Source organism: Rutilus rutilus (assembly GCF_951802725.1).
Source record: "Rutilus rutilus genome assembly, chromosome: 21".
NCBI classification, from domain to species: domain Eukaryota; kingdom Metazoa; phylum Chordata; class Actinopteri; order Cypriniformes; family Leuciscidae; genus Rutilus; species Rutilus rutilus.
This window is the reverse complement of record NC_140226.1, coordinates 11,067,527-11,081,342: the sequence shown is the minus strand read 5'-3', so window position 1 is coordinate 11,081,342 and position 13,816 is coordinate 11,067,527. Positions and strand designations below refer to the sequence as shown.

The window sequence follows — 13,816 nt, the reverse complement described above, 5'->3', positions numbered from 1 at the left end:
GTGCACACACTCACTGTGTATATATACACGCACACGCACATGTTTATAAAATGTTTGTGTATAATATATATTTATACATATACTTTATATATTATGAATTCTAACAATGCATGAATGTGAACAAACGTGAACGATGCTCTCGACAGAAGACGGGCCAGCGCTTCAGCTCAAGCCTTGACAATTTAAATATTCAAGTGCAAGAAGACACGAAACGGAGCTTATTCCGTTACTCACGCACTGTATTGAAAATTTTGTGCGCAAACATCTGAAGCACGCGCCCAGAAAGCCACGTCTCAGACAGCATGCGAATACTAAACTGAGCTCTTTTTCTTGTCTTCTTGCACTTGAGTGGACAAAATTATATATAAAAAATAGCGAGTATCCTAGTAAACATAGTCAGTTATGTCTTAAGAGAACGTAAACAGTTGAGAAAGGAAGCGCATGTGTATAGTATCAGTATATTAGATATGTGCATTTGCTCTTAAAGTGACATCAGTGTAATATTCCTACTTTTTAATGTTAATCAAACTCATAATCATACAAAGGACAAAAAAAATAATAATCCCTCACTGCTCTTGACTGAATAACTTTTGTAACTTTAATAAGGATTAATTAATAAGGATGTTTCATTTACAGTGAAGACTATGCAGTGTTATTTTACATTTGCTTACTTTGTTACATTTCTGTACCTGAAAACTGCTGTTACACCTACCTGAAAAACCTGAAAAGCACTGTTTATTTCATTTGAATTTTTGTGATATTGTATTTATTTGTGCTTTTGCTTGTATTTTGATTATTTGGTTTTATTTTATTACTGACTGTTTATTTGTCTTTAATCATTTTTTAATGGCTATTAGTTTTAGCTATGGTATCGAAATTGGAGTAGAGAATTGTGAATTTTCACTGGTATCTAAAATGTTGGTGACATAACTGCCTGCTTTTGCAAAAACATAAAAAAATATATTTATACAGTTTATACAGGTACAGTTTCTTAAGTCACCGGCCAATGGCAGGTGTGGCAAAAAGTTAGTTTTAGAAATGTTAAATATATGTTTTAATGATCAAATAAAAAATAACATAAAAAAATGTCAGTGCTGCTTGCTGTTGCAAAACTTGCAGCCATGATGTTAGAGCGGTTGCCAAGGCGTTGCTATGCAGTTTTTAGGGTGTTCTAAGTGTTTTTTAGCATGTTGCTATGCAGTTGCTAGGGTGGTTGCTTGGTAAACTTCCACTAGAGACTCACATTCCCAAGTTCTATTGCACTTTAGACACAAGAGAAATCGAAGAGCAGCGTGCCATTTTAAAAGCAGGATATCAAGGAATTACTTTTGACGTTTTGATTCGTGCAAGGCTATAAAGCTCTGTGACAACTTGGTTTAATTATGAAATATATTATGGCTGCTTTAGTCGAGCCAATTAAATTTGATTGGATACTTTCTTTATTCAACAACCTCTTTTCATGTCATTCTAATTTACTGCCAAAGCAGTCTGAATATTGGAAACTAAATTATTTACTACAGCCCATAAGCCAATAATGTTCCATTTGTCTCGTACTGAGAGAGTCTACACTAACAAGATTATTAAGGACATTACTTGTAATAGTAAATGCCCTTCACTTTATTTGAGGCTCACGCTGTGCTTTCAGACGTTCCACTTCAAAAGAGCACCACTCAGAAAAGACTGTCAGCGGCCTGCGGTAACCGAGACGCTCAGGTACGGAGAACACAATTCCTTTGGAAAAAAGAAAAGATAGATTAAATGATATGCAGGCAAAACGCAATCGGTTTAAATCTAACTAAATCTTTTTCATGAACACGATTATGCCTTTGAACAAAGCACCATTTCTCCAAGCATATTTTTTTTTAATTAAAACTAGCTTTTAGGCTCTTCTAAAACTTGCATCCTTGGTCCTACAGAAGAAGAAAAAAAAAAAGAAAAAAAAAGCTGCTAGTGCTCTGTGAGGTAACGCCGAGGTAATTTGTAATACTTTGTGAAGATATTAGCCACAGCCGACTACAGGTTCAATCACGGCGCTGGAAAACGAGGCTTTCCATATTCATTCCGACTGTCTCTTGGATTCATTTCTCCATTATTGGCCTATTTGCAAAAGGACTAATTACTAGCAGGCCAATGAGAGTTTAAGCACTTGGCCTATTCGTCAACACAAAACACCTCTATTTTTAGCGGAGAAACAATAATCATATTCTCTTTCAGCCAAGGAAATCTGCAGTGTTGTTACTGAGAAAATACAGCCCTTTCTGAAAGTAAACACACACAAAGGCCGACCCGCGCACAAACGGGCGTATACAAATACACACCAGCGCACAAATGCGTTCCCGAGTGAAGCCATTGGGAAACTTAAGGCACCCTGGAGGGCTGTCTCACGCTAGCGCTGCCAACATTGGCTTTGTTGTCTCCATTCAGAAGAGGGATAGACCATTAAAGAGCATAGTTACGCTCAAATATATAGCAGACTCGCGATTAAGCCTCAGCCCAAACAGCGAGCTGGATTTGCACCTTGCATAGAGAATCTCGCACAAGGGGAATGTGATTTAATAAGGAAATAACCGCCTCATTCTAACAATTAACTGCATTTCGTTCCCTGTGTTTGATTTAATGTTAATCAATTCACGGCAAGACAAAGTGCGTACTGTTTTTTTGCCGTTATTAAAACACATTGTTTGACAACAACGCTCCCTCAAGCTGTTTTCGCCTCATGAACGAGAGAAAAAAAAAACTAAGCAAAAATAAAGGTGTACGAGTAATTGTTTCCATGGCAATTACGACTTTCTTTGGTGTGCATTGGAAAATAAAGAAAATAACATGTACATGCCCACAGCCTCAATGCAGCCAAAAGCAATTTCCTCTTCTAAATTTAGTTATGCAAAGCCTATGGGCATCATCAGCATTTAGTAATTAGTTTTATAATTACTGCTGTTTTGCTCACTGTCATTCAATTTTTCTTACACCACGACTGGGGAATGGAACATCTCACACTCACAGCTGGGCAAATTACCATCCATTTATAGAGTGAAGGATATCAGGGAGGGCTGATTTTTTACCCATGATGCACAGCTCCGAGCAGCACAACACCTTTGAGCCTGCCATTTTCCACCAAGCCCAGAATGCCAGGGAGGGGGGGAAAAAAAAGCACTTTTTCAGTGTTGTGAGGGTCTATTGTGATGCAAACAGCATTAATTCCCTCATTACCATTAACAATGAGTGTGGCACGCTGGTCACCCGGGTGGAGCGCTTTAATCAATGCCCTGCTCTCTGCCAACCTGCTCCGCCAAAGACCCCCTTCACATGAGGATGTTAAAGTGTCTGGTCAAAGCTCTTAATGAAATCACACTGTTGACTGTATGATGGTTTGATGTGCGAATAAATTAGTAGTGCTCAGGTGACTGACTAAAAGGGTTCAAAACATTGTTTTTCCTAGTAACAAACCACCCTTTCCAACAAATCACAGTGGCAAAATGCTACACTGGCGTGTTTGAATAGAATACTAACATACTACTTTTAGTACTTTACTATTTAGTATATAATGATGAGCCAAAACATTAAGAGCAGTCACAGGTGAAGCGAATATCGTTGATCATCTCCAAACAAGGCCACATATTAAGGTCTGGGTAGATTAGATAGTAAGCAAAAAATCAGCTCTTGTAATCAACATTTTGGATGTAGGAGAAATTGGCAGGAATAAAGATCTGAGCAACTTCGACAATGACCAAATTGTTATGACTATGCGATTGGGTCAGAGTATCTGTGAAATGGCAAGGCTTGTGTGTTGCTCCCGTTCAGCAGTGGTGAGAATTACGGACAGTGTCCGAGGAAGGGCAAACCACAAACCGGCGGCAGGGTGTTAGACGCCCAATCCTTATCAATGCTTGAGGGCAACAAAGGTCTTCCTGTCTGGTCCGAGCCAACAGAAGGTCTACTGTGGCAGAAGTCACACAAAATTTTAATGATGGTTATAGGAGAAATGTGGCACAGCACACTCTGCTGCGTATGCAGACCAATCAGAATGCCACATAACTAAATATTGTTGCAGACCAGGTATACCCCTTCATGACAATGGTGTTCCCTGGTGGAAGTGGCCTCTTTCAGCAGGATAATGCACCCTGCCACACTGCACACATTGTTCAGGAATGTTTTTAGGGAACATAATGAAGAGTACAAAGCATTGCCCTGGCCTCCAAATTCAACACATCTCAATTCAATTGAGCCTTTTTTGGATGTGCTGGACATACAAGTTTGATCCACGGTGGCTCCACCTCACAACCTACAGGACTTGAAGAATCTGCTGCAAATGTCTTGGTGCAAGAAATCACAGGACACCTTCATGGGGTCTCAGAGAGTCCATGCCTCGGGAGGAAGTACTGTTTTGGCAGCATGTGGAGGGCCAACAGCAAATTAGGCAGGTGGTCATGATGTTTAGGCTCATTGGTGTACAGTACAAATTGACCTTTTCCAGTAAATGAACCAAAAGAAATTACAGCCACATCCCTTTTTAACTTCACATTTAATCTTACTTTTGACTGCCAAAGGAAGGAAGGTGAACATGATGAGGTCATGCTACACAACAGTAATGGAGATAGAGGATTCAGTAAATAGTAAGCAAGTATTTCATATCCATGGTTTGTTCAAATAGCTTCAGAGCCAATAATCAAGCATGCTCACCCAAACTGTTCTCAAATGATTAAAAAATCTGATTAATTTCAGCCAATCAGTTCCTTTCAATGAAGGTAAAAAACGAACTAACTAAATAAATGTTATTTTTCCTCAGTTGCTTTAATGTATTTTCCCCTTGTTAGCTTATAATGTAGCCAACTAAAGGCTAGCCGGAATGTACAACATTATATTATAGCTTGTAGTTCCTGTAGTTCATACAAAGCAGAGCTCTAACAATGTAATGGTCATGGGTTTGCTTCCCAGGAAATATATAGTCACCGATTAGCTTTGAATAAAAGCATCTGCTAAATGCATATACATGTAAATATGAATCTATAGTTTTAAAGTAGCGTCACCAACACTGGTTAGCTGAGCTCAAGAACAGCAGCATGAAGCAGCGTGAAGCTCACGTGTATAGCTAAATGTTAGGCGTGAAGAGAGCGAGACATCAAACGTAGTGCGGGGGGTGTTTTGCTTCAAGGTCTCTCCGAGTTTATTGATGAAATTATGCTAATTGGGACAAGTACATGGACATTTGGCTGCTACTCTGGAAACGCATGTCGTTGTTTCCAAAAAAAAAAAAAAAAAAAAAAGAAACTTTTTATGACTGACTAAACTTCAAGAGAAGCCATTATGCTTGTTAAAACACTTGAGTTTATGAGGTGCCGAAGGACAGCGTCCCAGAAGACGAACCAAAACCATGCAAACAAAGGAAGGAGGTGATTACGAAATCCTCTTTTCCTTCAATAAAAACAAGTGGCCTAAAAAGCAGGAGGTTTCGTTGTATTCGGCTGAGTGACACATCTATGCAATGCAGCAGTCACCAGAGATCAAACACTGATAACCAGTGAACACGCGACGGCTTCCAGCGCTGCCTCTAATAAAGACAGCGGGCCGCCGCATCTCAGGTATTAATCACACACAACAAAGCACTGTGTGTTTCTGTCAGTATGTTCCACTCGCTTCCACTGACTGCTGAATAGATTATAACCCAACTGATGAGAAAACCGCCAATACAAACAGGATGTTTACAGTAGAATGGCACAACGACGACAAAACAAACCCACAACAGAGGAAAACTCTACTGTTTCAGTTGAATTTAAGTCTCAGCATCAGATGTTTCTCCTAGAATTCCTAATGAGAAATAAATTAGACAAGAAATATACACCGCTAAAAAGTCTGGGATCATTAGGATATTTTTTTTTGAAAGAAACGAATACTTAATTCAGTAAGGACACATAAAATTTCCTTCGGATGAGACGTTAAACCAAGGTCCTGACTCTCTGTGGTCATTAAAAATCCCAGGATGTCCTTCGAAAAAGAGTAGGGGTGTAACCCCGGCATCCCGGCCAAATTTGCCCCTTGGCCTCTTTCCATTATGGCCTCCTAATCATCCCCATATTTACTGATTGGCTTCATCACTGTCTCCTCTCCATCAATAAGCTGGTGTGTGGTGGGCGTTCTGGCACAATATGGCTGCCGTCGCATCATCCGAGTGGATGCTGCACATTGGTGGTGGTTGAGGAGATTCCCCCCTTCCATGTAAAGCCATGTGAATTATTATTATTTATTATTAAATTGATCAAAAGTGACAAGACATTTGTAATGTTACAAAAGATTTCTATTTCAAATCAATGCTGTTCTTTTGACATTTCTATTCATCAGCGGATCCTGAAAAAAACTGCATTGTGGTTTCTACAAAAATTGTTTTAAACTGATAATTATCGATACTTAGCACCAATAATTGATAATACATAAGCAGCATATCCGCATATTCGAATGATTTCTGAAGGATCATGTGACACTGAAGACTGAAGTAATTGATACTTTGCGTCACAGGAAGAAATTGCATTTTAAAATATATTCAAATAAATAGTTATTTTAAATTGTAATAATATTTCACAAATATTACTGTTTTTACTGTTTCTTATCAAATAATCTCAGCCTTGGGGAGCAAAAGAGACTTCTCTCAAAAACATGTACTGGTGTACTGTATGTCAACATAAAAGTATACAGCTACTGTGTAACATGAATTTGTATAGGGTTTGAAATCTGAGCAGAGTTTGAGACATTACTAAGATCCCTGGAAACTTTTTCCTCAGGAGGAAAAATTAAAAATTAGTTCTTTTTTTTTCTTCTCCTAAGCCTCCATTTGCTCTCCACTTAATCTCATCGCTGTCTAGGAGAAACAATTGAGACATTCCAGAGATCTCGTTTGTGATTTATTTCCCTGCGGGCATCGGCGTTGCATGTAAAATAAATTCGCATTTCACTCAATTAATTCCCCTCCGTTAATATCAGTCTCCGAGCAGCCGTTGGCACAAGATGTTTACGCCCTGGGTGATTAAGATGGAAAAGTGAGTTTCTGACATTCCGATGGAAAACATTCAAAGCTGCTATTTTGCAGATATTTCAGCCCATTTGGAATTCCTTTCCGGTGATCATAAAAAGACAACTGGCATATGTGTCCTCGACTCGGCAGCTAACTACAGGCACAAAACGTGTCAATTGTGGAGGCAGCGCTGTGGAGTTTGGGTGTGTGCGCGCTTGGTGAAGTGTGGCATTTTGGCGACTGCTCGCTGCTCTGCATGCATGAATAATGAATGCACAGGTGGTGGAGGGGGGTCAGGGGCCCGCGCCATCCTCCAAACAACAGAAAGGTCATGCTTGTTTGTGCAGTGTCCTTCAACAGATGTGAAACGCTTCTGACAGAGACTAGCAAATTTCGGTTAAAACGCTCCAAAAAAAATTAGTTGATGGGTCAATTATGGTAAAGGTCAACAGGCGCAAAAGGAGAGAGGCGGCTAGCTTGCGCGACTTATGATAATAAATCATCACCTGAGAAACGGAGGTCAAATTCTTTCAGTTGTGATGCCAGTAATACAGGCTTTTATTCCCGATAAAGGCCTGAATTCTATGCTTTGTCGCCCCGGTTTTGCACTCAACAAAAGGCGGCTTTGTTTTAAGGGTGTTTGGCGACTCTCCGTCGTACAAATGGCAGGTCCAAATTGTTCTTTATTCACACAGACACACAAAAAATAGATTTTTCTCCAAGCAAAGAATCATTCCGATTCCCATGAGATTTGTCAAACGACACTGCTCAGAGATTTCCCAAAAGGTTACAATCATCAGTTATTATGGAGAGATGCCTTACAAGAAGTCAACTTGTTTTTTTTTTGCTTCTTTTCACAGCAAATATGGTATAACATCATCAGCGGCGGCTTCAGACCTCTATGTAAAGTCACTGGGAAATTGCCTGGAAGTCTGCACTGACAAATGAACCGGCTACTTCCAGGCACGGGAAACGATATCATTTTCTTACAGCTCACCTTGACTCGTGTGTGCAAACAATCGGAGGGAGAAAACAGGCTTGCCCTCTGAGCTCCGGGCCTGATGCAATAAGTCACCATATGCTCGTATTAGCATGCTCTGCATTACGGCATGTGGCGCGCCTCCCGGTCAGCTGTACGCCAATCAAAACACATGCACCTCTTTTATTCTAAACAACAATCCAGCAGGAGTCAGCGGAGGATGAGGAGAGAGCTCTCTGCCGCTGTAGGTCAGCCCCATCTCCTCTCTCCGATCGGAAAATAAACAGAGATTCATGAGCTCAGAGGAATCGGGAGCGGGGCTGAGTATCCATTAGCTCTAGCGATGCAGAGCGGCAAAACGGGAATCGATAACAGGTTCTGTTCGAAATGTAGTGTAAATAAAATGAGCCGCGCTACTGATTCAATTCAAACGGCTGCTGTCAATGAGATGGAAGGACACAAAGCGCCTCTCATTGTCCTAGAGGGTTTGGATTCACCTTGCTGAGCCTTCATTAATACATGGGGATGTGATGTACTTTATTCATTTCCTTCGCTTACATCATTTCCTGGACTGCATGTCGAGCACGTTGGTGTCGGACGCGTAAAAGGCAACAGTCTTGTGGACCGGCCCTACTCCGAATTATTCACTTTATACATTTTCTCATTAAAATGCATGCGGCTCTTCAAAGCAAGACAACAATGATACCATCTGTTGTGTGCCGGCTGGAATACGCAGAACAAAGCCGCTGAAAACTGCAACAATTTACTCTTGCCTCTAACAATGTTCACAGTACTACAGCAATTCCAAGTGTACAGTAAATAACTCACATTTAAGTGCAAAGTAGCTGTAATTAATGAAATTAAAAAATAAATACATTAATTAAAATTTGTATTAAATGTAAAAAAAAATTATTGAAAATTGAAAATCTTTAGCTATAATTCCATCCAAAAAAAACAGGAAAATCATTACACAAATATTATAATAAGAAATATGGCAACTGTAATCATCAGAAGTACTAGTTCGTCTTTGTGTTGAAACCCAGGTACTGAAAAAAAAAAAAACATACCAAATGATCCTAAGATCATCGTCTCTTTTAAATATTACATTTAACCACGGCCATCAAATATAACGAGAAGAGCGAGTATTGAGCGCATCTTTTTTATTTTCATTGATCCCGACTGCATCCTTTATCACCAACCAATTAGCATTAGTTGATTAACCAGGCCCATTACTCACCTAATCGTTACAGTCCAACTAAGAATCCATAGTTACTGTTAAATCTATAGGCTGCTTCAGTGTACTGACATTCGTAACTAATTAGGGTTCTGTAGGGCATGACACAGTCTTGTTTATTTATAACCGACAGCTATTTTTCTTCTCGAGTCTGTAGTGTAGCAAACACCAGCCAGGAGGGAGCGAGTTATGATCGATGTGCAGATCTCACTGGACTTTATAAAGCACATCCATAGTTTCATAGTCTACTTCCTGTCCTTGCTGGTAACCAAGAGTACTAACTGATGAGCTGTTGATTGTGTGTACCGCATGTGGTTGTTTACCACTGACAATAATCGCAACTCATCCCTCAGTGTGAATAAACCAGTTTACAATGTGTTTACACTTACAATTACACGTATAAAGTTTGATGAACAAAACAGAAATTTGCAGCTTGTATATTTGTTAAAATGCAAATTTAGTGTAAGTTCATTTTGGATGCAGTAGCGTGACCAAAAATTGCTAAATTAATGAAAATATTTACTTACAATTGTGAATTAAGTTGTGAATTAAGCTCAGAATGATTTTTTTTATTTCAGATTTAATATAATTATTTAGAATCAGATTTATTTATTTGATTATTTTTGTTTTATTTAATTATTCAGACACGCTGAAGCTTGTCTGTTATTAAAGCTTCAGGTTGTCTAAATATAATTGCTGTCAAATCGATTAATCGCATCTAACATAAAATATTTTATTTATATAAAATATGTTATTATATATGTTATATATATATGTTTTATATATGTATACAGTATATACACATATGTATACATATGTACATATACATATATAAACAAAAACTTTTATGTTAGATGCAATTAATCGTGATTAATCGATTTGACAGCACTAGCCTACTAAATATTACTATTTTTCTATATGGATGAACTTCGGGTTATGAGTTATGAGTTGTGAGTTAGCCAGGTTTACCTTTTAATCTGGTTATGACAGACGTTGAAAATTTGTACATAAATTTGCTAAATGTTTTAACTGTTATGGTTAACATACAAATTCTATACTAGTATACTTTGTAGCTTGCCTGCTTTTTTACTTTCATCGTGAGTTTTTTATAGTAAAGATAATTTCCCATTCATTATTACACCGTGTGGAAATTGAAATTATTGTCTTTAGTATTCAGTATTCATGATATACATTAAAATGAAAATAACCTGGGGAAAAAAAACAACAACAACAAAAAGAGCTAAATAAATCTTGATTTCTACACGGAGTCTTACCTTTGACTGAGGTGTTGGGCGGAGGTCCTTCGACGCGCAGGTTCCACGGCGGGTCTCCCTGGTTGGCGAAGTCCCTCATCTTAAGGTAGCTGATGGTTAGGCGGATGATGGAGGCCTTATCCAGCTGGCTGGTGATGGCGCCGGGGAGCGGAAGCATCTTTGCCAGCTCGTAGAACTCGAAGTTTTCCTTCCCCCGGCGCGAGCGAGCGGCGTCACGTGACTTCTCCTTCCTTAGAGCCTGCAACCTGGCAGAAACGCAAGAACATCAGTAATATAAACAACTACTGCTAGTCAAAGCCTGACAGACTTTGCCTTCTTGTTGGAAGACATCTTATGACTGACAAAATGTCCATCCTTTATGCTTAAAATGATTGATTGATAAATGATTTGTTGATGAATGACAATTGGTGAATCATAATTTAGCGTTTTAAATTTACATTGCATAGATATTGAAATTGACCCCATTTACTGTCTTAACACATAGTCCTTGTTTAATTTTGTGCATGTTATTGTAAAGACAAAGGAGTTTCTCCAACTCCAAATACATTTTTTGGTCAACATCACAAATCACTCTTATTTTTTAGCCCCTCCCCATCCAACAACCTGACAAATAGAGACAACTTTTTCATAATCCAAACAATTTCCAATGTAAATACGCAAGTCTTGATCTTGAAATACTATGTTTCAACCACAGATGTCGATGGAGAGAACAGAATTCCGTGGTGTAACTTTAATATATTGTTTTACATTGAAATACGTCACATTCAGGGCTTGCTTTTGCTCACCAGCCACTGTGGCTAGTGGATCTCCAAACCAGCATTTTCACTGGCTGCAATTTTGACAGCGATACAATCAGGAAAACTGCCATATAGATATTTTTAATATTATCTCATAGTTAGGCAGCAGAGATGTATTAGGCTGCTGTCACTTTGTCACATTATACTGTTACACATGCATTTTCTTTCTCAACTGTTTACGTTCACTTAAAACATAACTGACTGTGTTCACGTGAATACTCACCGAGACCAGCATTTTGACATTATTTTGTGTGTATTTGACTGTTCAAGCCTGATAAGCAGTGAAAAAGGACTCAATTTAGTACTGAGGCGGCTTTATGTGTGCACACTTTGGGTGTGGGAATGAGTAAAATAATGCCAAAATTCAAGCCTTGTAACACCAACAATATTCATCCAGAGGAAATGAAACGAGTGAGTGAGGGGAGGTTGGTGTGTGTGTGACTCGCTGGTATCGTGTTATTCTGTGGAAAATTATTATTGGAAGCGTTTCAGATATTTCAGCATCGATATGTATCGACAAATCTATATTTTTGACAACTCAACAAACTAAGTGCAATGTAATTTCAGATGCCTTTTAAAAAGACTACAATTGAAAAATTTGTATATTACGTTTATAAAATTCAACCTGCCAAAGTGGCTAGTAGGAGTGACTGCGTTACACACCACTGCTGAAATACACTAGCATTTGGCGGGTTGAGCATGTTAAAGTCAAGCCCTGGTCACATTCCAAAGTTAAATGGGTTGGCTTTAATTGGAACATCACTTGCAAAAACATACTGTGATGGTATTAAACTAAAGTACACTACTGTACAAAATGTTGGTTGGTAAGATTTTTTTATGTTTTTGGAAAAAGTCTCTTATGCTCACCAAAGCTGCATTTATTCAATTAAAAAACAGTAAAACAGCAATATTGTGAAATATTTTTCAATTTTAAACAATCGTTTTCTATTTGAATATGTTTTAAAATGTAATTTATTCCTGTGTTGGCAAAGCTGAGTTTTCAGCATTATCACTGTCACATGATCCTTCAGAAATCATCCTAATATGCTGATTTGCTGCTCAAGAAATATTTCTTATTATAAATGTTGAAAACAGTTGTGCTGCTTAATATTTCAGAGGAAAATGTGATTCTTTTTTCAGGATTCTTTGATGAACAGAAAGTAAAAAAAAAAAACAGCATTTATTTGAACATATTTTGTAACAATGTTAAAGTCCTTAATGCTACTTTTGAATAACATAATGAATCTTTCCTGAATAACAGTATTCATTTTTTTTTTTTTTTTTAAATCTTACTGTTCCCACACTTTTGAACGGTAGTGTTTATATAGTAGCACAGTACAAAATTATGAATATTCATAAACAAAAATACCACATAAAATGTGTTGTTAGTCACAGTATTACACCATAAGCAGAGAGTAAACCATGATTACTATTGATAGATCCAATAATATTAGCCTCTATTCACAATACACACACGAAAATCCCCGATTTATCTCTATTGTAATTTATAGCTATATATCCCAACATGCCTTTCTCTTTTCAACACTGCTTTTCCCAGCCAAACAAAAGGCCCAGGAGAGACGGTCTGTAACTGAACTCAATAGCTGTGCCTGGCTCTTTGTTATTGACTGTATATAGTATCAAGAGCACACCTCTGTGCCAATCACAGACGGGGCAAGCAACCGCGGCGTTGTGGCGCTGGGCCGCAGCAGGCTAAAGTTGCAGTCACACCGACTTTGTTGTGCTCCGTCGGGAGACCTCAACTCAATTGGTTCAGTCATTGGAATCCAGAAGTGGGTCGAAGTTGTGATTAGCTTTGGCCCGGGGTCTCGTGAGACGTCCCTGTGAATGACTTTTATTGCTGCCTTTTTACCACAGACACAGACGACCGGCCAGAGATCTTCTTTCCCCGCCAAGCAGTTAAACAAAGAAAAGAAACACAACACTGACCTAACCTTACCTGCATTTGAGCTTTTGAAACGATGCTAGACCGAAAATCCCCCAAATATACACACGCTCGATCCTACACATGCCCGCACAAAACAATGATATATTATAAATTATGACTACTGCCTCAAAGTGCTTCTGTTTATTTTAAATCGAGTGATTTACAACTCTGCAGTGAGCATTTCTCTTTATTTATTTCCTTCTGAATAAAATTAGCCCCTTTCTGGCAGCAATTGCTAGCAACTCAGCGCAGTGTCTACACTGGAAGTGTTATACAGAGTTAAACAAATGGTTAGAAAGAAAAGATTATATAAATTAGTAAGCCAGTGATCAGAAATATCAATAGTCTGCTTCATAGTTAATTTAAATATATATCTAATACAATAAATAGCTATCAATTCATTATATGTGCAGGGCTATTATCGTTAACTAAAACTAAAACCCATAAAATAAAAAAAAAATGTCGTCACTTGAAACAAAACAAACGTTAACTGAAATAAAATAATATATAAATACGTAATTTCTTTCAGCTACAGCAACATTTCTCATTTTTGTTTAGTTTAATGCCAGGTACACACTGCA

At 38.3% G+C, this 13,816-nt stretch overlaps 1 protein-coding gene across 2 annotated transcripts in view; it reads right to left on the bottom strand.

Annotated features, from left to right (window-relative positions):
• Positions 1 to 13,816, bottom strand: part of npas3 (neuronal PAS domain protein 3) — a 318,042-nt gene that overhangs the window by 198,592 nt on the left and 105,634 nt on the right. For both annotated transcript variants that reach the window (XM_084392651.1, XM_084392652.1), the window contains exon 3: positions 10,491 to 10,735. In XM_084392651.1, coding sequence (XP_084248777.1) covers positions 10,491 to 10,735 — 245 coding nt within the window. The remainder of the gene's footprint in view (positions 1 to 10,490; positions 10,736 to 13,816) is intronic.